The sequence below is a fragment of the Nycticebus coucang genome, chromosome 6 (assembly GCF_027406575.1).
Source record: "Nycticebus coucang isolate mNycCou1 chromosome 6, mNycCou1.pri, whole genome shotgun sequence".
Lineage (NCBI taxonomy): Eukaryota > Metazoa > Chordata > Mammalia > Primates > Lorisidae > Nycticebus > Nycticebus coucang.
In genome coordinates, this window is record NC_069785.1 from 126,078,696 (window position 1) to 126,105,665 (window position 26,970).

At 43.2% G+C, this 26,970-nt stretch overlaps 1 protein-coding gene across 2 annotated transcripts in view; it reads left to right on the top strand.

Annotated features, from left to right (window-relative positions):
- Positions 1-26,970, top strand: part of SORL1 (sortilin related receptor 1) — a 178,335-nt gene that overhangs the window by 121,956 nt on the left and 29,409 nt on the right. For both annotated transcript variants that reach the window (XM_053593547.1, XM_053593548.1), the window contains exons 25-32: positions 958-1,077; positions 6,400-6,525; positions 9,308-9,415; positions 11,024-11,155; positions 12,098-12,229; positions 12,868-13,002; positions 13,832-13,987; positions 18,702-18,851. In XM_053593547.1, coding sequence (XP_053449522.1) covers positions 958-1,077; positions 6,400-6,525; positions 9,308-9,415; positions 11,024-11,155; positions 12,098-12,229; positions 12,868-13,002; positions 13,832-13,987; positions 18,702-18,851 — 1,059 coding nt within the window. The remainder of the gene's footprint in view (positions 1-957; positions 1,078-6,399; positions 6,526-9,307; positions 9,416-11,023; positions 11,156-12,097; positions 12,230-12,867; positions 13,003-13,831; positions 13,988-18,701; positions 18,852-26,970) is intronic.

Below are 26,970 nucleotides of genomic sequence, written 5' to 3' on the forward strand. Positions count from 1 at the left end.
TTATAAACTCTAGACATTTGTCTCTCCCAGTTCTGGAGGGTGGGAAGTCTTGATCAAGATACCAGCTGTTTCAGAATCTGATGATGGCTGTGCCTTATTTCCGAGGCCTTGTCTGTGTCCTTGGCTGGCGGGAGGGGTGGACAGCAGTGACCCTCTTGAATAAGGTCACCAATCCTGCTGATGACAGCTCTGCCCTCATGACTTAATAATTATCTTGTAATGCCCCACCTCTCGGTGCTATCACATTGGTGATTAAGTTCCAACATGTGAAGTTTAAACATTTGAATTTTTGTAGCCTCTAGAACTATGAGAAATAAATGCATTTCTACTGCACATAGTAAATTCAGACCACAGCATTTTGTTTTAATGGTCTCCCCAGGAGCTTTGAAAGATGTTGCCAGGGCAGCCACCTTTCATGGGTTGGTCAAGCCCTACTGGTTTGTTTGTGCCAGGTCCCCACCCTATAGTACATCTGCTTCCATCCTTGGAGCTCTTCCCACAGCAAGACCAGAGCTATGTTTGTTTCCTTCATTTTAGAAGCTCAGCACTTTCCCTGAGCTGGGCATCCCACACTGATCAGCTCACAAGGACCTCTCAACACTTCTTTTCTTAGATTCCAGGCTGTGTCTCTAGGAATCTTCTGTTTCTTGAAAGTTCTCCCTTGGCCTCCTCAATTAGTTCCCCAACCATCTTCCCATCATAGCGAGTAGAGAAAATGACAGTATTTCCACGGCCACCAGCTGTGAGAGTCTGAAGGTGTGAGTATGTCACACAAACAGCCCATACTCAATTGGAAACTACTTAGATGGCCTCACACTCATGGTTAACTGTCACTGTGTCCCCGCTTTGTACTGATCCTCAGGGACAGTAGACTCATCTGTAACCCTCCTGAGCTCTGCGTCAGGGTGGAATTGCGGGCGAGCTCACGTCCCGCGTCTGTCTGTGGGTCTCCTGCAGAAATGCACCAGTGCCGGAGGGATGAGTATAACTGCAGCTCTGGCGTGTGTGTCCGCGCCTCCTGGGTGTGTGACGGGGACAACGACTGCAGGGACTGGTCTGACGAAGCCAACTGCACAGGTCAGTGCCCCCGGGGGCTGTTGCATCATGGCCCTCCGTGATCTGAAAATCTAGGCTCTGAGAATTGGCCTGGACCTTAAAACACCAACTTGTTTAGTGCTTCTGAACAAGCCGGTCTGTTCAGAGGCACTAGCAGGCAGTCTGCTCCCTTCATTGAGAAGGTCTATGAAAAACTGTCAACTGGCAGAACAGTGTTCTTAGTGATGGAGCTGCTAGCTCAAGATTCTTCCTTCTTCAGGACCAGTCGTGAGTAGTTCACAGACCGGCCTCTGCCCAAGGGCCACATGTTGACTAGCATTGAACTAGGTCATGTTTTTCAAATGAAGTATCCAGGGGTTCCCCAAACAATGAAAATATAAACTGTGCTTATGCCTGTTTTGGGTAGGAGTTCATTAAAAATAAAGTTGGAAACAGCACGAATGGGATGGGAGTACTAGGTGGTGTAAGGTAGGGGTACTGTTCTAATTCTTTGTGGGGTTCACTCATGTTTTTGTTACATTATTTTTAGGAATGAATGAATGAGTGGTGGCCGTGTATGTTCTGGTTGGGGAGGGCAGTGGGAGGCACAAGGCGTTGAGAAAGTTGTGGGGGAATGAAAGCAAATTCCATTTAATAGCCATCACCTTGTTATTCTCATATGTAATAATCATATCTATATGATATTATAATTTGATGAAAAAATAAAAATTAAGGGGAAACTCCCTAGATTTTGTTACCTGATGAATAAATTTCCTCCACAACCTCCTCTAGAAGTTGTTACTCAATTTTCCCTTAAACCCCTCTAGTTAATTTGGGCAGAGGAGATGTTTCATTTAAACCATTGTATGATCAGGACACATTTACTTTTATACCCTCATGATTCAGGCTTCAGTTTGCAATTCACCAGTAAGTCAGTCAGCTTCTCAATCATCTGGGGTCAGTCATTAATTTTGTGAATTATTGGAGTGACGTATAATAAATCCCACATCTTAACCTTTGTCTCCAGTGTGCCCCAGCACCACCCACACGGCCCAGCACCTGGTGTCTGGAAGCATGCCTACTAATGTGTAAAAGAAAATGCTAGGAAGGTAGCTCTGTTAGACCCCAACCTTAAAAGTAAATTACTGTGCATTACAGGCTGGCTTAGACTCGGTGTCCAAAGGACAGGGATGACCTTGTCTTTCACACCTTGGTGTCCTCTGCAGTGCCCAGTACACAGCACCGTCCATGCTCAGAGAGCCTTTGTGATTCTGGGAAACACATGAATGGTGTCTGGAAGCTTCAGGCTTGGAGGCATTGGATAATTAGTTAATGAATTAGAAGGGTTGCACTTGGCATTTCAGTTTATAACCTGCAATGTGATGGAACATCTTGTTGTCACAACTGCGTTAGTTAAACTTCCGTTTGAGCAGCATGAACTGGTCTTCCATAATGAACTGATAATTTTATTCCTGTTTGGGCTTGTCTTCAACTAGGTTTTATCTCTGGTTTTTCTTCTGGGGGCAAAACTTGTGGCTCAGCTGCAGGTCTGTTCTCCCAGACCTCTTAAGGATCATTCCCTTTCTCTGTCATCTTAAAATAGTTAGAGGTTGGGTATGAGCTCATTACGATGTGGGGCACGACACTTCATTCTCTGACCTACTAAATTCAGCTGTGCTCAATGCCAGACGCAGCAGGTCAAAGCTAGCTGACCTCCCGTTGGCATCAGCACAGAAGTAGACTTTCTGCTGCACTTTTCCTTACTCTTCTTTTTTTCTTTTCCATGGGGCTGTTTGAGTTTTATTTCCTTCAGCCCACCCTACTCCTCCGCCTCCATTGTTTTTGAAATTATTTATCTGATTTCTGGGTTTTGGTGTTTTTTTTTTAAGCTGTTATTACCTTTAGGCATTTTTAATATCTTTCCCTATTTCTAAATCTACACAGAATTCAATCTCTGCCCTCAGTGCTAACACTGAGATACTTAATATTTAAAAAAAAAACACTAAATATTTAAATATTTAGTATTTTAGTTTTGTATTAAAAAATCCTAAAATTAACCATTTTTAATAACCAAACTTATTTATAGATACATAGCTGTTCACCAGCAACCTTTGCTTTGCTTCCTGTGTCTGATACCCCCCTTCAGTCTACGACCTACAGTGGGGTTTGCAGCAGGGATCTGTGAGTGGGAAAGCCAAGTTTTGTTAGTACAGACAAGTCTTTATTTAACCCTTCACCTTGAATTCAGGTGAGTCTGGGTTTCTAGGTTTGTTGTTCTGTAAGCATTTTGACAGAATTATTCTGTTTATTTCCAGACATTTTTGTGCCGATTTAAATTCTGCTACCAGGTCATCTGTTCAAATAGCAGATATTTTCTTTCTGGTTATCTTTAGGTTTTATTTATTGATTATTGATTTTTACCTGCCTGGGTATGAAATTATTAATTCTGCTTGAGACTTGGTTTCTTTTTAGGATGTGAGCATTTATTTATTTTTTTCTAATTCTGAGAAAATTATAGTTGCTGACTCTTCAGCTCTGCCTGCTTGCAACTTTCTCTGATATTTTATTTTGAGACAGAGTCTCACTTTGCCGCCCTTGATAGAGTACCATGGTGTCATAGATCACAGCAACCTCAAACTCAAGGGCTCAGCCTCCCAAGTAGCTGGGACTACAGGCACTCGCCATAATGCCCAGCAATTTTTAGAGACGGGGTCTCGCTCTGGCTCAGGCTGGTGTTGAACCTGTGAGCTCAGGTGATCCGCCCGCCTCGGCCTCCCGAGTGCTGGGATCGCGGGCCTGAGCCACTGCGCCTGAGACTCCCTCTGATCTTGTCTTCAACTGTTCCAATTGGTCATGTGTTGGACTGACTCATTTTGCTGTTAATGTCTCTTGTTTTTATGTTTGTTGTCTTTGGGTTAGAATCTGAGTTACTTTTTCAGCTTTATCTTTCAGTTCAGCAAGTCTATTTTCAGCTGAATCTAATCTGTTTTACATACCTATTGAGCAATGTGAGTATGTTTTTTGTATCTAGTTCTATTTGGTTCTCTTTCGTATCTTCTTCTGTTCAGCGTTCTTTCTTTATGCTGCGTTTTTTCTTCTGTGTCATTCATCATTCAGATTGTGTTTGTAGATTACATTTCTTTGCCCTCACATACTTCCTGAGTCTATTGCTTTGTGAGAAATAAGGCAGGAGTTTCCTCATTTTAGGATTTAATTCATCTATTCTGCTCCCCTTTAGGACTGGCTAATGCTTTTGATTCCAGCAGGTCTTGTTGAGTTAGGAAAGTTCTGTCTGAGCCAGTGAGTGAGTGGTAGGATAACGATCTATATTAGAATCTGATATCCCCTTTCTATGATTGTTTAACCACATTAACCTCACCATTCTTACAGTTACGTTTAAATCCTACTGTGCAAAGGATTCTTTTTCTTCTTCTGTAAATTCTTTAGTCTGGATTAAAGTCAATCTCTTTTATCCTCGTAATAAAATAAAACTATTTCTATTTATGGAGCATGCCTTGTTTACCATGCATTTAAAATCAGAGAGGTAGTAAGTTACTAGAAAATAGAAAAATCCAGAGAAAGAATATGTCACGCATTCCAGGCATACCTGGCCCCTTGAATGAAATTGTGTAAACTGCTCAGTCTTTCCAAGCTCAGCATCTGTGATAGAATCTGGGTATCTCAGACATGCCTCCCAGGATGGTCATTAGGAAATTCCACAAGCACTCTTAAATTGTTTTCAATTAGAAATGAAATGCACAGGCTGAATAGTAAGTGAATTAGCATGGCAATCCGTTTAGGAAGCTTTATGTTTTTTACGAGAGCAAGCACGAGTTTGGTAAGGAATTTTTTGAAAGGCTGTCAGACTTGTAATACCAATAAATCAAAAGTACTTCAGCCGATGGCTGTTACTGGGGCAGAAGCTCACGTAACATGTATGCTACATCCATTCCTCTTATCAGAGATAAGCATGTTTTAAGAAGATGTTTAATGGATTCCGAGTGTCAAAGGTTGTAAATATTGAAACATCCTGTAGGTGTATTTACATCTTCTCAAATACAGCTTTTGGAAAGATGAGATGGTACAGACAATGGACCACCACTTGTTTTAAATTGAGAAATTAGGTTCTTTGTGTTTCCAACCATTGCCAACACTAACCTCAAATGCTGTAGGAAGTCTAAAGGCCATTGGCAACCAATTTCCCCAGTCCTCCAGCAGCAGCTTTTTGCTAACTGTCTCAATTGAATAAAACACTATAGTTTTGCTCTTCACAACCCACTTTTGTTGGTTTTGCCTCCTTCTCTTGTGAAGGTGTCTCATCCACACAATTAAACTCACAGATCCCATCTATCTAAGTTATTTTATTTTATGTTGGTTGTAAACAAGGCCACTGCTGGCTTTTATTATGCGAAGAACAGACACAAACAGCCTGCTGTTCCAAAAGAGGAAGGGGAAATCTGATGGAGAGGATAGTCAGTTGTGTTGGTTGGGTTTGAGGCAAATATTATGCATTCGAACTTCTTTGAGAGTTTGAGATGCTTCTGAATGACTTCCAGGTAGCCCCCGCCCACGTGTGCAGATGAGGCTATTAATTGGTAACAGTGACTCTGTTTCACTAGCGACTTTTTATCTCTTACTGATTGTAGTGCACACCATGTATCATCTATGGGTAGAGTTTACTCTTGACTATACAGGAAGTTAGACAATTCAGGTTCTGGGGCCCGCTTTCTTTGTAATTTTGGATGACTCTTCTAAGCTCTTTGAGATTTTCCATATTTGAAATTGCATAAAATTTTGAAGAATTTGAAGGTTATGGCCTTTCAGAGCTTAGAAGAGCCCTTCAGTATCAATGTAAGGATAATGAAATTGAGGCTGCCAGACAGTGGCCGGCAAGTCCAGGACTTAGTGTCCTGAGTACACGCCCTTTCTCCTTATTTCACAGTATCTGGATGAATAAGAGGATTATGTGAGAAGATAAATTACCAATGTATAGTAGAAAAGTGCAGGCTTTGAACTTGAACTGCCTTGGTGCTGTTACTACATCACTTCTAAGTCTTTTGAGAAAGAGGAGTAATACGTACTTCACAGGTTGCTGTGAAGAGTGAGTGATTTTTTAACGTGTGCATCTGTGCCCAGGCAGTGGCTAGTGTCACTTTTTATAAACCCATAGTTTCATGTCACTGTCCATTGAAGTGGCTGCCCTCTGCCATAGGATCAACCCTAGGTGCTTAATTTCTGGCCAAGCAGAAACGCAGACACTCCTGCAATTCCCACCTTATGACCCAGAATAAACCTCCTTTCAGTCTGCCCCTGGACAAGGGTCGGTGAGAAGGGGTGTGACTGTGTCTCTCTTCTCTGGTGCAGCCATCTATCACACCTGCGAGGCCTCCAACTTCCAGTGTCGCAATGGACACTGCATCCCCCAGCGGTGGGCGTGTGATGGTGACACAGACTGCCAGGATGGTTCCGATGAGGATCCAGTCAACTGTGGTAAATACAAATGCTTCGGGCCCCTCCTGGAACTTCCCCTGTGCCTGCTGTTCAGGAGTGGGTGGGATACCTGTGTTTTTATTTTGGCAACTAAACAAACCCATATAATATGTCAGGGCATATTACATAGTCTTAATTAATTACATAATCTCAAGTAAGCAGTTTGCCTCACACACACACAGATTACATGAAATGCCACAACACAAAATATATAAAATGCTTTTTCTTTCTTTCTTTTTTTTTATTAAATCATAGCTGTGTACATTAATGCAAACATGGGGTACAATGTGCTGGTTTTATATACAATTTGAAATATTTTCATCAAACTGGTTAACATAGCCTTCATGGCATTTTCTTAGTTATTATGTTGAGACGTTTATATTCTACATTTAGTAGATTTCACATGTACCCTTGTAAGATGCACCATAGGTGTGATTCCTAATTGGATCCCGCCAATTACCCTCTCTCCACCCATTTTTCCCCTTCCCCTCCCTTTCCCCTTACCCCATATTCTTGGGCTATAATTGGGTTATAGCTTTCATATGAAAGATATAAATTAGTTTCATAGTAGGACTGAGTACATTGGATACTTTTTCTTCCATTCTTGAGATACTTTGCTAAGAAGAATATGTTCTAGCTCCATCCATGTAAACATGAAAGAGGTTAAGTCTCCATCTTTCTTTAAGGCTGCATAGTATTCCATGGTGTACATATACCACAATTTATTAATCCATTTGTGGGTCAGTGGACATTTGGGCTTCTTCCATGACTTAGCAATTATGAATTGGGCTGCAATAAACATTCAGGTACAAATAACTTTGTTATAATGTGATTTTTGGTCTTCTGGATATATAACTAGTGAAGGAATTGTAGGATCGAATGGCAGGTCTAGATCTAAAATGCTTTTTCCTACCACATATCTTTAAGGTTCCCTGTCTTTATTCTCTTGCCTACATATTAGATATTTATTCCTTTCATATTAAAATATTAAATAAAGATGTTTTCATATACCTGTGTTTTTCAGTAGTTTGTGTTTCTATGGAAGATGCTTATTCACTTTATAATAACATAGTTTACTTAGTTGCTTCTGACTAAGTTGGCATTTAGTTGGGCATTTGAGTTTTTATGCTGGTATTCATGTTCTTAGAAACAAAGGCTCATTTTTCCTTAGCCATATTTCCTGGGATATGTTCTTCAATATAGAGTTGTGGAGTGCAGGGTTCTGCCCAGCTTTTATGATTGTCTGTAAGCATTTCCAGATTGCGTTTCCAAGAGAATTATGCCACATGGATCTCCACCAGTAATACATTGCAGGCATCCCTAAATCTCTTTTGATAGATTTCTATCTTTTTAGTTGTTTTCACTAACTTTGTTTGACTCATGTAATTGTAACTTACCACTTTTTATTTTCAACTTTATCTAAATGATATTAACCATTTTCCCCAATAGTGGTACCCTTCTGCTGTTTCTGTTTGATATCCTTCGCCTAATTTTCTGGGGAAAGTGACTTTTTACATGATTAGAACACATTTTCTTTACTTTTGCCTAATCCTCCTGGAACTAGTCTACCAAAAGCTGGGTTTGCAAAGGCTACCTGTGACTGCCCTGTAACATTGATTAGCAACTCTAATGTCTGGCGGTCACTCTCTGCTTAGGAGAAAGGGTGACCTAGGACTGAGGGTACTGATACCATAGTTCCAGTTTAATTTCCCCCAAAACTGGTTGTAAAACCTATTAATATCTAGACATACTTTCTCTAAAAGGACTTTGCTTTAGAATTCCTGAAAGTGGGGAGTGACTTAAAGAGCTTTGAAAAACTAGGATGTCATAATTAGGATTCATGCCATATTTTTTTCTGTTCACTGAAGTGTTTTCTTCCTAAAAAAAAAAAAAAATACTTAATTTTTGAATAGGCAACACATTCAAGGGCTTCAAAATGGAAAGAGTGGCTCGGCACCTGTAGCTCGGCAGCTAGGGTGCCGGCCATATACACGGGGGCTGGTGGGTTTAAACCCAGCCTGGGCCTGCCAAACAACAATGACAACTACAACAAAAAAATAGCCAGGCATTGTGGTAGGTGCCTGTAGTCCCAGCTACTTGGGAGGCTGAGGCAAGCTCACGCATTTGAGATTGCTGTGAGCTGTGACGCCATGGCACTCTACTGAGGGCGACATAGTGAGACTCAGTCTGAAAAAAAAAAGGAAAAAGTATAATTAGGTATCAAGTAACTTTGATCTGCCTGTCTGCCCAGTTACCACTTTTTCCCCATAGGAAGCCATGGTTGTATATCCTTTTAGAATATTTCTGTGCATATATTAACAGATTTAGATGTATTACATATTCTGGTTCTATTTTACACAAGCGATGTTTTACTCTGCGTGTGGCTTTCTCCCATAACTGTACATCTAGGACATAATTTTTCATAGCGCACTTCAATCTCTCTATGGCTTCCAGTGGGCAGTAATTTATTAAGCAACCCCCAGCTGATGGACAGCTTTCAATCTGTCGAACAGTGAGCCAATGCAGCTCTTGTACTAACATTGAGAACAAGGTTGTAACCTGGTACTCACCATCATTTTCCAATTGCCATCAGTAGAACGCACAGCTGTTAAGTGGAATTGCTGGATAAGCCTTTATGTGCATTTGTGTAATCACGTTGTCAGGGACGACCCATGGCTCTCCCTTGTGGTGGCACAGACTTAGACCCCCGTCAGCATTATATTAACACACACCCACCCGTTTCCTCGTTGGTTTTCTTACCTGTGGTTGCCTTGCATTTCAGAGAAGAAGTGCAACGGGTTCCGCTGCCCCAATGGCACTTGCATCCCATCCAGCAAACACTGTGACGGCCTTCATGACTGCTCGGATGGCTCCGATGAACAGCACTGCGGTGAGTCACTTCCCAGCCCGAGCGACACCACGGCCTGGTGGGTGTGAGTGAAGAGCGTCTGCTGGACTGAATCCTTTGGTGGCCTCAGCAACTGCTGAACTTAGCTTTTAACTGACCCCTCAGTGCATGGCCAGGACTCCTGGAGCCCGATCATGGCAGGGAGCCCTGGTTTGGCTAAAGGAGAACAGGTGGAGGGGTGGGTGTGGGTGAAGGTTGATTACTTCATGCTTCCGTGAACGTTACTGTGTTGCTGCAATATGTTCTATGCATCTGCTGTTTAGAATTTGAGACGTCTACTTGATTAGATTTTATCAGTGTTGCTGATTATTACCCGGGAAACATTTTTAGGCCAGGTGACCCGTTTGCTCCAGTTTTCTCTAGCCCCAGAAAGATGTCCTTGGGTCAGAGGTGCTCACTCTTGAGTATATATTAGAATTACCTGGGGAACTTTAAAAGCACCTGCTGCCTGGGCGTCATCCCCCAGATGCTGATTGAATTAGCCTAGAGTGGGGCTTGGGTGTTGAGAGTGCTTGCTGTGCTCCAGTGTATAGGCCTGTTGTGCATTCCGGGCTGAGAGCTAAGGCCTAAGTGCAAGGGTAGAAAACTGGCCTGTGGGGAGGCCCAGCCCACACCCTGCTCTGTTAAATGAAGTTCCCTTTGAATACAGTCACTACCATCTGTTTCCATATTGTATACAGTTGCCGTTATGCTATAGTGGCAGGGTCACATGGGGGTAACAGAGGCATATGCCCTGCAAACTGGAAATATCTGCTCTCTGGTTGTGTTAGTTGGGGTTCTCCAGAAAACAGAATGAATATGATATATGTGTGTGTATAAAAAAAATGCACACACACAAACACACACGTATATGTACATATAGAGAGAATATTAAGGAATTGACTCGTGATTATGGAGATTGGAAAATCTGAAATCTGCAAAGTGAGATGGAGACCCAGGGACAAGCTGAGGTTACAGTCTGAGTCCGAAGGCTGTCTTCTTGCTGTGTCCTCACGTGTCCTTTCTCCTGGGGGTGTAATTCCTGGTGTCTATTCTTAGAGGACGCTAATCCTTTTGGGTTAGGGTCCCATCCTTATGACTTCCTTTAATCTTAATTACCTTTTTAAAGGCACTTCAGTCACAGTTACAGTGGGTGTCAGGGCTTCAGCATCTAAATTTTATGGGGACGAGTTCAGTCTGTAACCCTGGTCCCTTACAGAAAACGTTTGTGACCCCTGTGGTAGAGCATCAGCATCATATTGATAGTGGTTAAGATCCAGGCTTTCACGCCAGCTCTAAATTTCAATTTTGGCTTCACCCTCATAGCTATGTGCTCTTGGCAAAATACTTAATGCTGCTATTCTCTGTTTTCTCATTTTGAAAACAGGCGCAGCAAAGTCTCTCCTATGCTGTCCTGCAGGTTCAGTGACGCACTTTATGTCCCGGGCTTTACCCTGGACTTGGCACAGAGCAAGTGCTCTGGGGACAGGGGCTCGTGCTGTGGTCTCCTGAGTGAATGCCCTTCTGACTGGTGTGTGTTTGCTCAGGGCCAGAGGGGCCCCCACCTGCCCTGGGTGCTCACGGCCTTTCTGCTCTCTGCGCCCCTCTCAGAGCCCCTCTGCACGCACTTCATGGATTTCGTGTGTAAGAACCGCCAGCAATGTCTGTTCCACTCCATGGTGTGTGACGGGATCATCCAGTGCCGTGATGGATCAGATGAGGATGCTGCATTTGCAGGATGCTGTGAGTCACTTAAGACCCTGCAGGGGGTTCCGCTGCCTGGGGGTGCACCTGCATCTGGCTCACAGGTCTTGAGGGAGTGTCCGAGCTTGCCTGTTGTGAGACTTGCCTTTGTTGAAGAAGTACTTCTTTGTAGTTGGCAGGGCATAGAAACGGGAGGCCAGCGAGGGGCCCAGAGGTCATCTCAAGGGCTCATTCCGTGGTCCCTTACCCTTTCCTTGCTCCCTGTCACCCCTTCTTTGTACCTACCTGTTCATGTTGCTGTCTGCCAACCCCACTTGAGCTCACAAGGGCAGGGGCTCTGTTTTGTTCATTTCCGTGGCTCCCTTTGTGAAACAGACCCCGGAGGGAATAGCACTTGCGCCAGTGTGCTCCGGCTGCCATAATGAAGTACCAGACACAGAAACACAACAGAAACTTACTTTCTCTCAGTTCTGGAGGCCTGACGTCCAAGGTCAAGAGTTGGTTTCCTCTGAGCGCTCTCTCCGTGGCCTTGTGGACGGCTGCCTTCTCCCTGTCTTCATGTGGTCTTTCCTCTGTACACATTGTGTCCAATTTCCTCTTCTGTAAGGACACCAGTCACATTGGATTAGGGCCTAGCCTGATGACCTCATTTTAACTTTAATTGCCTCTTTAAAGACACTGTCTGCACATATAACCACATTTCTGAGGCACTGGGGGTTAAAACTTTAACATGTGAATGTGAGGACTGGGGGATAACTCACTTAGCTCATAACAGGACTCAGTAAAGATCCATGGAATGGATTAATCAGCAAAATGTGTGCTCTGCAAAGATGAGGTTTGGTTTTTGCTTTCAAGGAATTTTATCTAGACGATCTCTTGGCAGAAGACATTTTCTTTCTTGTCTTTTCTTAGCAGCGCAACTTCCCTCAGCTCCTAGTGCAGAAGTAATCAAGCTTTTGTGAATGTTTGTTCTTTATGTAGCTCAAGACCCTGAGTTCCATAAGGTTTGTGACGAGTTCGGTTTCCAGTGTCAGAACGGGGTGTGCATCAGTTTGATTTGGAAGTGCGACGGGATGGATGACTGTGGTGACTACTCTGATGAAGCCAACTGTGGTAAGAAGATTCCAGACCCGCCTCCTCGCATTCTAATGTGCAGTTATAGTGACACCTTTGGTCAGGGAGGGGCACCTGCCAGCACCTCTCCATGCTCCTGGGCCTTCCTTGCCTCAGCAGCAGCTGCCTGGTCCTGAGTCCCCCACAAGGAACAGAGTCTTGAAGTGGGGACCTGACACCTCTCAGGGGCTAGGGAAAATTTTATTCCATTCCCTTCTCTTTTCCCCATTGGGAGGAACACGTTATGTATAAGAAATATGGTAGGTAAGGAATTATGGTAAATATTATGGAATATTATGTTTTTCCTCTCCTGAAAGTTACAGACCAGAGTAACTTTGTAACAGAGTTATTGTCACCATCAGGTCACCATCAATTGTTATTTTATTCCTTTGGTAAAATGCCAGAATTAACACGCCAATGGTTGTTTCCAGGATATTAAAGTGCAGATGCTGGAAAGATGTGGTTCTCCTGAGGTGGTGGGTGTATTGTTTGCTGGGTACATGAAGCTGCCTTGTCTCGCTCTGGGCAGGCCCTGCAGGTCGCTGTGGGACGTGGGTGGTGAGGAAGACGTGTACAGGTGGAGCTTGGTGTTCATGCTGGTGCGAGGGAGTAGCTGATGATTTAATCGATCTCCCCAGAAAACCCCACAGAAGCCCCAAACTGCTCCCGCTACTTCCAGTTCCTGTGCGAGAATGGCCACTGCATTCCCAACAGGTGGAAATGTGACAGGGAGAACGACTGTGGGGACTGGTCGGATGAGAAGGACTGTGGAGGTAAGAGGCCCAGGTCAGCCCACACCCAAGACAAACCAGCGTGGTTCTGCCTGCTGTGCAGGACGTGCCTGGCTTACTCCTGGCATTTAAGAAAAATGTCTTTTCTAGAATGGTGTCGGAGGCTTTTTTCTATTCCTCCTTCCTGTTTTGAAATTGGTGTGATTGATTTCTCCAGCTTCTTGGGTTATTTATTCTGTATTTCCCTGGGCGCAGTGAGAAGTCTAGAGCCTTCCCACTCACAGTGTGGTCTGCAGCCCAGCAGCACCTCATCTCCTTGGAACTTGTTAGAAATACAGAATCTCTGACTCTGTCCCAGACCTACTGGATCAGAATCTGCATTTTAAGCAGACCCCCAGGTCCTGCGTGTGTCAGGGTACATTTGAGAAGCAGGCGTGGGATGCAAGGTTGTTCCTTTCCTCCTGGCGTTTCCCTGTCTGGGCCAGCTCTGGGGGTAGTTGCAGAGGAATTAACCAGAACGATGCTCAGCCTTAGTGAGAATTCTCTTAGCCACCCCGGGATCTCCCGAATCACCTGTTTCTTCCATCAGCATTCACGAACCTCTGCAAAAGGAAACTCATCCAAATGTTAGCCCAAATCAAATACAGTAAGGTAAAGGAAATTTATTTCCCAAAAGGAGAAGAATGTCACCTATTCTGACACCCCATTTTACACGTTTTACATGAGCTGCAGTTCAGAGCCATGCCTATCACTGGCTTGGCTGGTCCAGCTGAAACTGGAGCGTTCATGCTATCAAAGGGTTTGGGACGATTTTGGCTGGGATTAAGCTTCTTGTGACACCTTGGGTTTCCTTGCTTGGTGTTTTCCTCAGATTCACATATTCTTCCTCCCCCAACTCCCGGGCCCTCCACGTGTCTGCCCAATTACTACCGCTGCAGCAGCGGGACCTGCGTGATGGATGCCTGGGTGTGCGATGGGTACCGAGATTGTGCAGACGGCTCGGACGAGGAAGCCTGCCCCTCGCTGGGTGAGTCCTGGCCCCGACCTTCTCTCATGGCACCTTCTGGAGTACGCTCGGGGCACAGCTTCACCAGCCCTGTACCTTGGCATTTAGGACTCTGCTTAGTGGCCAGCCTGCTTCTCACCAGCAGCGCACATCTGCCTGGATTGTACACTCAGGGGAACTCAAAATGGAGCTTCCTCTGATCTTCCTGTGAGAAAAGGCCAGCACCCTGCTCTCTTCCCAGCTGCAGCTAGGCCACCTTTGTGCTTCTTTCTTAGTGGGAAATTATACATTGCAATTAAGTGGAAGAGAGCGTGTGCGTTGCATGTATTAAACTCCAGGAGCACCTAGTTTTCCTGTTTGCTGGGTGTGTGGCAGGTCCTGCTAAAAGAAGGGTAAACACTGCCATCTAGTGGCGGAACTCAGAGAGGCAGCTGAAGGGCTGTGTAGTCTTATTGTTGGAGCCAGGATAGTCCTTGCAACTCCATCCAGGGCATGCCCTTAATTGCAGTCAGAACAGAGGTAAGGATGCTGTGCTCTTTTCTAAACAGGAGTCTATTTCAAACTCAGTCATAATAAGAGAACAGACAGTTTGCCATCCTTTGCATAATCCTTTCCCCAGCAAACTTTTGGTCAACAGTCTAATTTTCCCCCTCTTATGACTGTGTTCATTCTGTTGCTTCCCTGTTTAAAAATTCTCAGTGGCTTCTCAAGGGCCCATGTGAGCTGACATCCCCTCGCCTCCCTTTGTTTCTTGTTCCTCATTTGCTCCAGACAGATTCCCTCTTTTCTTGACTGTATGCCAGCAGCAAGGTTTGCCCTTATCAAAAACCCCTGTACCTTCAACCTTGTCCTCCTGCTTTTTTTAATCAATGAAACCCACCATCCATCAGGGTGAACAGAAGCACAGATTTTATAACAAAAGAAACCTTGATATGTTGTCAGTATTTATCAAAGTATGGCACAAAGACCACCTCAAATGGAATCACTTGGGGGTGTTCATACAAAATGGGGAATCAGTTTCTGGGGGAGCTCAGGAGATTCCTCTGTGATTTTTACGTTTATCAAATTTGTCTGTCTGTTTATCTATCTATCTATGAATGACAGAGTCTCACTCTTGCCCTGGGATAGAGTGTGGCATCTATCTATCTGTCTATTATCTATCTATCTATCTGTGGCAGAGTCTCACTCTGTTGCCCTGGGTAGAGAGTATCATGGCATCACAGCTCACAGCAACCTCAGTCTCCTGGGCTTAAGCAATCCTCTCCTTTCAGCCTCCCGAGTAGCTGGGACTATAGACACCTGCCACATCCTGGCTACTTTTAGTAGAGACGGTGTCTCGCTCTTGCTCACGCTGTTCTCTAACTCCTGAGCCCAAGCAATCCACCTGCCTCAACCTCCCAGAGTGGGTTCACCAAATTTTTTGATTTCTGATTAGAACAAATAAGGCCCGGCCTCTGTGGAGCTTTCACTGACTCCTGTAACTGGTGTCCATCTCTCGAATTTACCCATTAACCTTTTGATTCTTAACTATGTTCTGCCAGATATTGCTTCTGATTATCCCGCGCATATAGGTCTTTTCTTCATAGCAGTTGTGTGGCTGTCCTGTTCCGGGATCATGCTGTGTCTACTTTGGATCTCCAACTATAGCTACTCCAATAATAGGCAAATAGTTGATGTCCTATAAAATGTTTCTCAAATTAAAATGAATTGTAAAAAAAAAAACCCCAAAACAACCAATCCCTTTTGTTTCCTTCTTTTCCCCTCAAGGCCCACCTATCCATTGAATAATTTGATTATCCTTTCCGAATTGTTTTTGGTTATTTAAAGTCTGACCAGAGTATTAATTGACACGAACAAATTCTGACTAATCCAGCGAGCAAATCCTTATTTGCATATTCCATTCAGCTTTTGTGCTTTCTTTTTTGTGTACAGTGTCAGTGCAAATTTAAACTAGCTGTTGTCCCTAGCTTGTGGTTCTTATTTGTTCAATGCAGAAGCTAGAGCCTTCTGACGGTTCCGGCATTATTCACGATAAGTGGCATGATTTGCTTGGCCCAGCTTTCTCCCTGCTTTTATATATTAATTTTTAAATCATCCTTCTCCCGGAGTTTGGGCTAAAGACTCCTTTGAAAATCCAATTAAAATTATGGAATATGTGTGCTATCCTATAGTTAACATTGCTTTTTTTTGTTTGCTTCTTCCATTTGTGATCATTTGCTAATGCTTTCCACCTTTCAGAAGCCTCAGGATAACTTTCCACAGGGTCACCATATCCATTGATTTACTGGCCCAAATTTTCTCTTGGACATATCCCTTTTAATAACTTAGAGTCTCTTTTCCGGGCTGCCTGTTCTCCAGGTCTGCTGTGTGCCCATTATTCCAAGCCATTCACTGCTCCCTGGGAATTCTCTGTGCCCCTCTCCCAATTTAGGTTTCTTGTTTCTTGAATATTGTGTTTTGCTCTTTCTCGGTTTGCATTCTTGTTTTGGTGGAGTACACCCTTTAGTAGCTTTGTCAGACAGCTATGATGGTGCAGTGGCCAGGGAGGAATACAGTGCTGATGTCTTTCCATGTGTTTGTCTCTGGAGGTTTGCTGCTCTGGTTCAGACCAGTGGCCCCGTGTGCCTGGGACACGGTTGTCTTCTAGGCTGCCACTGCCATTATTATCCTAAGGCAGTGTCTTTCAACCTTTTTTATTGTACGGTACACATACACCTATAGTTCAACTTCATGGCAACCTTAAATTATGTTGATTAGAAAAAGAGTAAAATAAAGAAGGTACTAACCATGCTTTGAACTTATTTTGAAAATAATTTAATTAATGATCTTTAAAAATTTTCACAGCACACCGGTTGGAAATCACTGTTCTAAGGACTCAGTTTACCTACGTCTTGTGTTAGAACTCCTGTTTTCTCTATCCCAGTTGTTCTCTTTTTTTAGTTTAATCTTATGTTTTGGTAGAGATGTTTTCTAGTAAGTTCATGAGAAAAAGGATGTGGGAGGTATATTTGAGGTCTTTTTTTGTCTGAAAGTGTTTTTATTCTGTCTTCAGACTTGATTGATAGTTGGGCTGGATTGAGAGGCTAGATTGTAAATCATTTCCTTCAGAACCTTGAAGGCGTTACTCTACTGTCTTGAAGCAGTTTTGGGCGAATCCAAAGCCATTTTGATTCTAATTCATTTTTGTATTAACCTCTTTTCAATTCTCTAGAAGCTTATAGAAGCTTGTAGAAGACTCAAATCTTCCCTTTGGGTCTAGTGTTTTGAATTTTTACAATAATGTGCTTTCATGTGGGTCCTTTTCTATCTAATGTGGTGGATACTCATAGGCTCTTTATTCTGGAAATTTATGTATTTTGGTTTGAGAAATATTTTTTAGAAATATTTTATTAATGGTATTTTCCACCCTGTCTTCTCTTTCTTATTAGGGCTCTTGTCATTCATCTATTGGGTCTGGTAATCTGGTCCTCCTACATTTAAAAACAAAACAAAACATTTTCAATTTTTAAAAAATTTTGCTATTTCCCCCCCACTTTCTGTGACATTTACTCAATTTTATCTTTCAACTCTTTTACTGAGTTTTTCATTTACCCTATCATGGTTTTAATTTTAAGAGCTTTTTCATTTTTACTACTATTCCTTTTTACAGCATCCTGTTCTTTTTTCATGAATAAATAGATATTCTTTCTTTCTGAGCATATTAAGGGTATTTGTTTTTGAAATTTTCTCCTTGATAAGTTTCTGTTGCCTCCAGGTGAGGTTTTTTTTTTCCTTTTTTGGCGGGGGTGGGTGGGTGGGTGGATATGGGGCTCTGTTTTGGTTTCCATCTTTTATGTTAAAGGTTTTCCTTAGATAATCCTTGGTTGCTGTTTGTGCTTAAGGCTGGGGACTAAACTGCTGCTGGGTGATTCTAGACATGTGGGTGGGCCTGTCAGCTTTGAGTTTCATGGCTGGGAACCACAGGGACTCCTGGGCTTGACTATTTCAGGGCTAGTCTCTGAGGCTGGTCATTTTCCCCAGAGAAGACTCTTGGAATCTCTAGCCTGAACAATATGGTCTCCGTGCTGGTTCTCAGGGAGGTGGGCTGGGTCCTCACATTTAGCTATCTGCAGGTTCAGAACTCCTTTCACTAGTAGGATGTTTTTGCTCTCAACTGTGCCTGTCTACACCCTTTTTTGTTTTACCCCGTCCGGTAACAACCTTCAGTCTTCTACTGGGGTAACCGTATGGTGAGCGTCTTGTGGGGCTGGTGCGGGGCGGGGGGATGTAGGGATTGTAGCTTTTTCTTAAACATTGCTCAGTCAGTTCCCTGACTTTAACCTTTCCTTTTCACCAGTTTCTGAGCTGTTTGAGGATTGTGTGGTATTGATCTGATTGGTTCTTACCTTTCTTTTTTGCAGCTCAAGGTAGGGTACAGCCTTCTCTGCTCTTGCTGTCCACTTAAACACTGTCTGTCTCCTTTCCAGCTCCCCAGATTTGTTGCTATTGTGGCCTTTGCTTCTGCCCTTGTCCTTATGGGTTTATGGCTTTAGAAACAGTCTCTTAACTGTGGCTTTAGTGGGGCGCTGTGAGAGGGAGGAATTAGATATCTATGTTCAATCTGACCACTTTATCCAAGGCTCACAATTACCTTCAAGTCCCCGAAAGCTTTAATCTCCTAGCACATCGATTGGTTGCTATTATGGGTTAGCTCCCTCAGTACTAAAAAGTGAATTTTAAAAATCTTTTCTTTTAGCAAATGTCACTTCTGCCTCCACTCCCACCCAGCCTGGGCGATGTAACCGATTTGAGTTTGAGTGCCAGCAGCCGAAGAAGTGTCTCCCCAACTGGAAGCGCTGTGACGGCCACCGAGATTGCCAGGATGGTCGGGACGAGGACAGTTGCCGTGAGTAATTAGAGAGCACTTCACTCCCAGGGCAGATTTCCAGAGAGAAGGCTGTCCCGCTGCTTCTGCCTTGTTTCCGGATCAGCACACATTGACGTGTGTGAGCCTGAGTGCTTTTGCAGGACCCATGTTTTTACTATGTTTTCCACAAGGGCTTTGCCATGTAGACCTGTGTCACTGTGACTGTCACCTTCTTTTTAATAGGCTGGCTGGGTGTTAAATGCCAGGAGCATGCCCAATAAAAATACTTTATGAAAGATAGAAACATATCTTAAACAGGTTTCATACACACGTTTAACTCTTTAAAGTGCTGTGGGTAAGGCCATAATCTTCTGTATATGGATTCATATATATATATATATATATTTTTTTTTTTTTTTTTTTTTTTTTAAGACAGAGTCTCACTTTGTTGTCCTTGGTAGAGTGCCGTGGTGTCACAGCTCATAGCAACCTCAAATCTTGGGCTCAAGAGATTCTCTTGCCTCAGCCTCCCAAGCAGCTGGGTCTGTAGGTGCCTGCCACAATGCCTGGCTATTTTTTTGTTGCAGTTGTCATTGTTGATTAGCTGGCCCCGGCTGGGTTCGAACCCGCCACCTTCGGTATATGTGGCTGGTCCTGTAACCACTGTGCTATAGGCTCTGAGCCATGGATTCATATTTTTAAAATACTATTTTCTTTTTTCTATTATTATTGGCTGAGGTTGGAGCATTGAATTGACATTCGTTTTAAGTATTTATGGAGTACCTGCTAGCATCGAGGCCATGTTATTAGAGGGATCATCTCCAGCACCCCATTAAGAAAATTTAGTTGGCGAGATAGTGTGCCTCACCCACAGAGTAACGATGGGGCCAACTGAGCCCCGTGGAAGATGATGCGTGTGTTCTCTGCGTGTTCAGAGTTGCCAGTGTTCAGACACAGTGGGTCCTGGGGCTCACGGCTCTGACGTACTGGGGCAGCAGGCAGTGGGTGTCTTTGGAGTGGATGATGGGGGGAGACAGTGGCTTTTGCACGCTGAGGGTCACAGTGCCAGCTCAGAGGACATGTGCTACTGAGTGGCTCTCACAGGGCAGGAGTGGAACCAGGTGTCTTACAAGTTTAGAACACAGAGAGAATGCCGTGCCTTTTATCCTCACGTGACCAGCCTCATGTGACTTTAGTCCCTGGTTGCACCTCTGGCTGATCAGTGCTGCCGTAGTGACCGGGGGAGGGTATAGATAGGACGGTGCCCATCCAGCCTGCTGCCAGTGGCCTCTCCGAGCGGGGGCATCACTCTGAAGTTTCGCTCTCTGCTGTGTGGGGTCACCTCTCCACCCAGTCACCTGATTTCAGATAGCGGATGTCCCAGCCAGGCACACTTCCTTCATTGCCAGGGGGAGAGTTTCTCCCGTGCTTGTCTGATTTCTGCCTGGGCAATATGAAGGAGAGGGGCAGAGTTCCCGTCCCCATCTGCTGAGAGTCCATCTCGAAGCAGCAAGTGCCTCAATTCCTTTTTCTTTGATTCCTGTTCTGGTTCCATTTTTTTATCCTCTTAAGAGAAAGATTGCTGGGCACGGTGGTTCATGCCTATAATCCTATCACTCTGCGAGGCCGAGGTATGTGGATTGCCTGAGCTCAGGAGTTTGAGACCAGCCTGAGCAAGAGCAAGACCCAATCTGTATCAAAAGAAAAAGAAGACGTTGAAACGAATGAAAAACTCAGCCTTGCCAGCCTACCAAATCTTAACCATGTATTGAAGTAGTAGAAGCTGAGGCAGAGAAGGTTCGTCATCTCTTAATTCTTCTAATTCAGGAGTTAGAAATTTATGTGACTTAGGATCATGTGAGAAATGCTTAAAAAAAAATACAAATTTGTTGATTTCACCGCATACCACTGAGTTAAGAGCAATGGAGGTGAGGGAGGTGCTTGGGAATCTTCACTTTTTAAAAGTGTCCTGTCTAATTCTTAGCCTGAGACAAGCTTGGCAGATACTCCTCTGCCCTAAATATTTCCGCCAGTGAGGCTGAGGGAGAAAGGGCAGGGAGAAAATCAGCTGTCCCTTCTCTGGTCGGAGCATGTTCCTCCCCAGGGTGCCTTACTGGGTACTCCCTGGAGGGTCTTGGTTATGAGGAAAGATGTGTTTTCAAGGACATTTCAGTCTGGTTGGACACGTATTTGTTGATCGCACATGATGTGGCAGACATTGGTCAGGTTGCTGGGAATACACATCCCAACCAGCAGTTACGTAGCGTGGTGTTAGCAGTGATGGAAGTCTGACCAAGGAACGGACTGGAAGTGGACCTGGCCAACTTCCTGAAGAGGTGGGAGCAGGTCAGGAAAGGCATCCCAGTGCATGATGCCTGAGAAGGGTTTTAACTTTGGGGGAAGGTGCTAGAGGAGGGGCATCCCAGGGGCAAGGGACACCGTGGATGCCATGAGGCTCAAAGGTATAAGAAAGCAGACTTGTGGAATAGCTACGGGTGGGGCAGAAGTGAAGGTAGGGCTGTGGGACTTCATTCTCCTGGTCCCAGGGAGCCATTGCAGATTTTAGGGAGAGGTGTTTATACAGTAGATCACATGGACTTCATCATAGAAGATGCTTTGGAAGAAGCAGGAGGTGAGATTGGAGGCCAGCTGCCAGTTAGGAGGCCACTACGGGTAACGTGATGGAATTGTGAAGGTGAAAATGGAAGAACGGCCTCTTGGTATGTTGAATGTAATCTTAACAGTAGCCAGTGATTATTTTTTTTGCAGTGGGTATCAGAAAGAAGGAAGAATGAGCATTTATGCTTGATGGAGGAGGGAAACTAATGGATGAGTGCTCATGGGTTCTCCTGGGTGGGGCTTGGGATGGTAACAGGTTCATTGATTGACATTAGCATCCAAGCTAGCCTGAGACATCCTGTTGGGAAGTTCAAAGGTGAGATCAGAAATGGTAGGAGTCATTTGCTTCCTGTCCGTTTTTGCTAGTGGTCTTCAATTGACTGCTGATCTGAGTCTGCCAGTTCTTACACTTCCATTGTTCCTTATAATGACCTCTGTTGTCATGAGCTTTTGGAGACAAATTTCAGTAGGTCCTTTAGGTCTTGATATGCTCTGACTTAAGAGAAAAATAATCTTGGCCAAGTCCTTAACTTGAAACATAAACTCATTTATTTCTACAATGCATAGATTTTTCACTTCACACTTTTTCTGCAGAGGTCCCAGGACCCCCATTGCTCTGGGTCCTTTCATTTCCTGGAATGTCACTTCTGCTTTTTTTTTGGCTGTCCAGGGTCCTTCCTTTGTCTAAAAGTCAGGCAATTTGATAAGTTGCCACGTAGGGGTCTTTTTTCATGAAATATTCTTTGAATATTCCTGCTGCTTCAATTTCCCAGCTTGGGTGAATTTTTTTTTTTTTTTTTTGTTTTGTCTGCTTGCTTTTTTTAGTTTAGGAAAATTGTAAGAAATCCTATATTACTAAACTCTACCTGTCTGAACTTAGGAATTGAGTCGATTCAGATGCATTTTGAGGGTGAGTCCCTTTATCAAGTACCTGCCACTTGTTATCAGAAACCAGAAAGATTCAGATCATTTGGTAATTCTTGATACCAAGTTATAAATCCATATAAATCCAGATAAATTTAGATAGTGAGGAATATTTTTATTTCCTTGGTTAACATTTGGATATTATATCCCTTTCTTATTTCTTTGTCACTTCTGTAATTTGTATGGTTGAGCCATTTCATATTTTCAGAATTAATATAAGTTTTATTTGCACTATTACATGTTTTGTTTTTCCCAGTGGAGAAATGATTCAGCAGTGTCGATTTTTTTTTTCTTTCTTTTTTAAAGTTTTCAGTATCTAGCTGGGAGTTGCTGCCTTTTATAAGCCCTTAACAGATTTTCTGATTTTGTTGCTGTGAATATTCCTTTTATTATTATGCCTGTCTTCTTCCTTGTTCTTTTTAGCTGTTTTATTTTTCTTTCTGTTTTATCATAAGCAGTTGTTTTCTAGTGACTTTCACCTTGCCCCTTACATGTGCGGTTGTAAAATTTTCTGATGCTTTTTAAGTGGCTCTCTCTTGTTTAAAATGTCATTAATGACTTAGGTGAAGACTTGGAAGGCACACTTATATCTACAAATAATGTGAAGTTTAGTAGGAAAGCTTATTTTCTGGTGAAATAGTAAGAATTTACAAAGGGAAACTAACATTTGGAAACTAACATGGCTTTTAATGTACCATTCACCATTCTCAGGTAAATCACATATTCATTTCACTTCATTCTCAAAATAACTTTTGTTTGGGTATTATTTCCATGTTAGAAATAAGAAAGAAAATTAAAGTTTCAAGAGGATCACGCAGTGAGTTGTAGAGGAGGGTATTTATTTAGGTTTTTCTTACAGAAAGTTGTGATCTTTACTGTATTAAAGTTCTTATCAGGGAGGAATACACCAAAGCCACCACAGAGAAACTGAAGAGGGATTAGTGTACAATTCTGCATAAACTAAAATAATGTGCAAAGTGGACTCCTGGGGCATTAAAATAACAGGGCAGGTTGATCCCACACTCCCCAGTATAACAATAGGAACATTTGAATCAAATAAGCAGCCACATAAGAAGATGAACATTAAAAATAATTAACAAGGAGGAAAAGAAATAGGATTTCCCTCCTGGGTGATATTAATTCATTAATTGGCATTCTTTAAATTAGCGTTTTCACCCTGTTTCAAATCCATCTTATTCACGAGGTTGTTGCTTAGTTAAGGGTCTTAAAATCAAGATGTGCTATATCTGTGATGTTTTCAGCATTAATTTGATCGCCTTATCAAAAAGCGAAATGAGATTATTATAACATGATTCTTCTTAGAGAAGCTGGTCCCCGAAGGCTGCTGCGTTCTGTTCTAAGTCCTCATTAATCATCTGTTTAATAATCAGTTTAAGAATTTTCAGAGATTAATGACACCCATGTTCCCAGATCCCCAAACCCACGTTTCCCTGCTTTTAAAATTTTGAGACATGTTTTATAAAGAAACCTCAAACATCCTTTAGCTTTATTACTCAGCTGTAGTTTGATGCTATTTTACTACATTCTTCCTGGAGGGGCAAAGACCCTAGAGAAATAAATGGTGTGACCTACATTGTTTGACTCTACCGAGGTCTGACAATGGAGTTTGTGAACCTGCCATTGTGTGCTTACACTGGCAGCGCTGTGCATGCAGCTCAATAAGGTCTCAGAACCGTGGCCTATCCGTGTCTCACAGCATGTGGTGGTGTCTTGCTGAGTGGTGTTCGTTATTGTTGTTACCAGTTTTTTGTGCCTTCCTGAGAACGTTAGAGCTTGAATTAGTGCAAGGAGCAAACATTACATTACTTATTAAACTTGGCAAGAGTGGAAGTCAAATCAAGGATACGTTAGTCCAAGTTTATTGGGATAATACCATGAAGAAAACGGCAGTGCACAAATGGATTAAATGTTTTTTTTCTGTTGGGAGGGAAAGCATCCCTAGTGAAGAGAGGTTAAGGTGGCTAGTAATGAGCAGAACTGATGAAAACATTGCAAACATTCGTAGAATTGTGTGTCTAATTGTGAGAAGCGTAGCAGGCCAGGTAAACATCAGTAGAGAAGCAGTTAGGAAAATCTTCACTGAAAATCTTGGCATGAGAAAGGTGTGGCTCTTGCATCATGAGCACGCACCAGCTAATACGGTGCTATGAGGGAGTTTTTAGCCAGAAAACAAATAACTATATTGGAACACCCTCCCTACTCACCTGATCTGGCCCCCAAAGACTTTTTTCTCTACCCAAAGATAAAGGAAATATTGAAAAAAAGACATTTTGACAACATTCAGGACATCAAGGATAATAGGATGACAGCTTTGATGGCCGTTCCAGAAAAAGAGTTCCAAAATTGCTTTGAAGGGTGGACTGGGTGCTGGAGTCAGCTAGCTTCCCAAGGGGAGTACTTTGAAGGTGACTATAGTGATATTCAGCAATGAGGCATACAGCATATTTTCTAAGATGTGTTTGCAAACTTAATTGTCAGATCTTACAGATCTTAAGACACCCCCCCTTCCAGAGAGGGTGCTGCTCCACACCCAGAGGGAAATAATACGTGCCTGCAGAGGACATAAAAAAAGCAGATCCAAAGAGCTCTACCAAAATATTCGCTCCCAGGAACAGGCTAAGATATCCAAAGACTCTTGTTACTATAGACTGACCAGGTAACAGCGTTGAGATGACAAAAGCCCATTATGGATGGAACTTATTTTTACGACAGACTTTTCAAAGAACTTGACATGTTTGAAACGAACAAACGAAAGAAGAAAAATCTCAGATTCTCAGCCAAGTTCAGAGTGGCCACTTGATGTGAGCTGAAGATCACACCCCAAGGGTGATGGAGACCAAGAGAGAGGGCTCCCAGTTGATCAGAAGAAGATGGGGAACATTATCCTGTATTCTTCTTTATCACCAACACAGAAGGACAAAGGCCAAGGGGAAGACTGTTTCTGAGAGGGAGGGAATCAACAATATGAATATTCATACTGCAGAGGTCTGGGAAGTACACCAGAGGCACTGTGAGAGTAGCCACACAAATCTTTTCTCCCATGGATGAGAATTTTGCAGAGGAAACCGTGATTTGTACTGTCTGCTCAACCAGATTGCTCAGAAAGAGGCTGGGAGCCTGGCTGGTGAGAAATTCGTACCCTTTTGCTGTCTGAGCAGGTCTTAGATCCTCTTCAGCTGTGGCTTCCAGAAGAGGAGAGCTTTGATCATTTTGTTCATGAGGCCAGTTTTTATCCAGAAAGGTAGAGGGAAAGTTAGAGTAATATTTTTAGATTTTATAGCTGGCTTAAATGGGTCTGGTTTCTGTGATCTGCTTTGGGGAATAGGGATTCTAGTTTTTAAAGGTAGTCTCAGGGGAGAATGGGACGCAGAGATAGGAGGGCAGGCAAAGACGAGAGAAAAACTTTTGCTCTCCAGGCCTTTGTGTTTAAGTATTGTTCTCTGAGTGCCTACGTTACCAAGTGAAATACTTACGCAATCTTGATATTTTTTAAAAATCATTCTCTTCTGAGCTGAAGTCTCTCTGACTATTCCACGTAAAATGGCATAACCCTGCATACACATTTATTTACTGCTTGTTTGCAATTTCTGTAAATAAAGGTAAGTTCTGTGAGGGTAGGTGCTTTGTTTTACAGATCACATGTTCTTAGCATTTGGAACAGTCTGTGATTCGTGGTAGACCCTCCATGAATGTTCAGCAGAAGGATGGAGGAATTCCATCTTGGACTTCAAACCTTTGTTAAGGCTTTCACGTACTTTCATTGCAAACTGATGTTAGCTCCGCATATGACAGAATTCTGAAATGCAGTGATTTTCATGGAGATGAGGGATTGTAGTTTATATATATTTAAAAAAAAAAAACACACCTAAGTGCTTCCGATAGCTCCCTTCTCCCATTGAGCTTTAGTGGGTTAGAGACCTCTGTTTTTTTATAAGTACTGAAGTCTGTATTTCCTTTTTTTTTTTTTTTTTTGTAGAGACAGAGTCTCACTTTATGGCCCTCGGTAGAGTGCCGTGGCCTCACACAGCTCACAGCAACCTCCAACTCCTGGGCTTAAGCGATTCTCTTGCCTCAGCCTCCCGAGTAGCTGGGACTACAGGCGCCCGCCACAACACCCGGCTATTTTTTTTTTGGTTTGCAGTTTGGCCGGGGCTGGGTTTGAACCCGCCACCCTCGGTATATGGGGCCGGCGCCTTACCAACTGAGCCACAGGCGCCGCCCTGAAGTCTGTATTTCCATCTTAGAGATTCATGCAAAAAAGCCTTCATTCTTCTTGCAAATGAAACCTTATCAGTTAAGGACAGTTGTTATAGAGTCCCACATCCCTTCTCATTACCTCCCCACACAATCCTTTTATTTTTTCACTGTTGGGAAAATATCCCTGAATCCTTTTTACATTCTTATTGGTAAGCCTGGTTGCTCCTGCCTGATGACTATCTGCTTCCTCTACCTACATCTTAAGGAGTTGTTCTCCAGTGCCGCAGGTAGAAAATGGGATTACTGGTTCCTGGTTCTAGAGCAGAGGTTCTCCTCCTTAGTCAGTCCAATGAGTCACGTGGAACCTGTGTATTGCCCGCTCAGCTCCCTGTTTCTG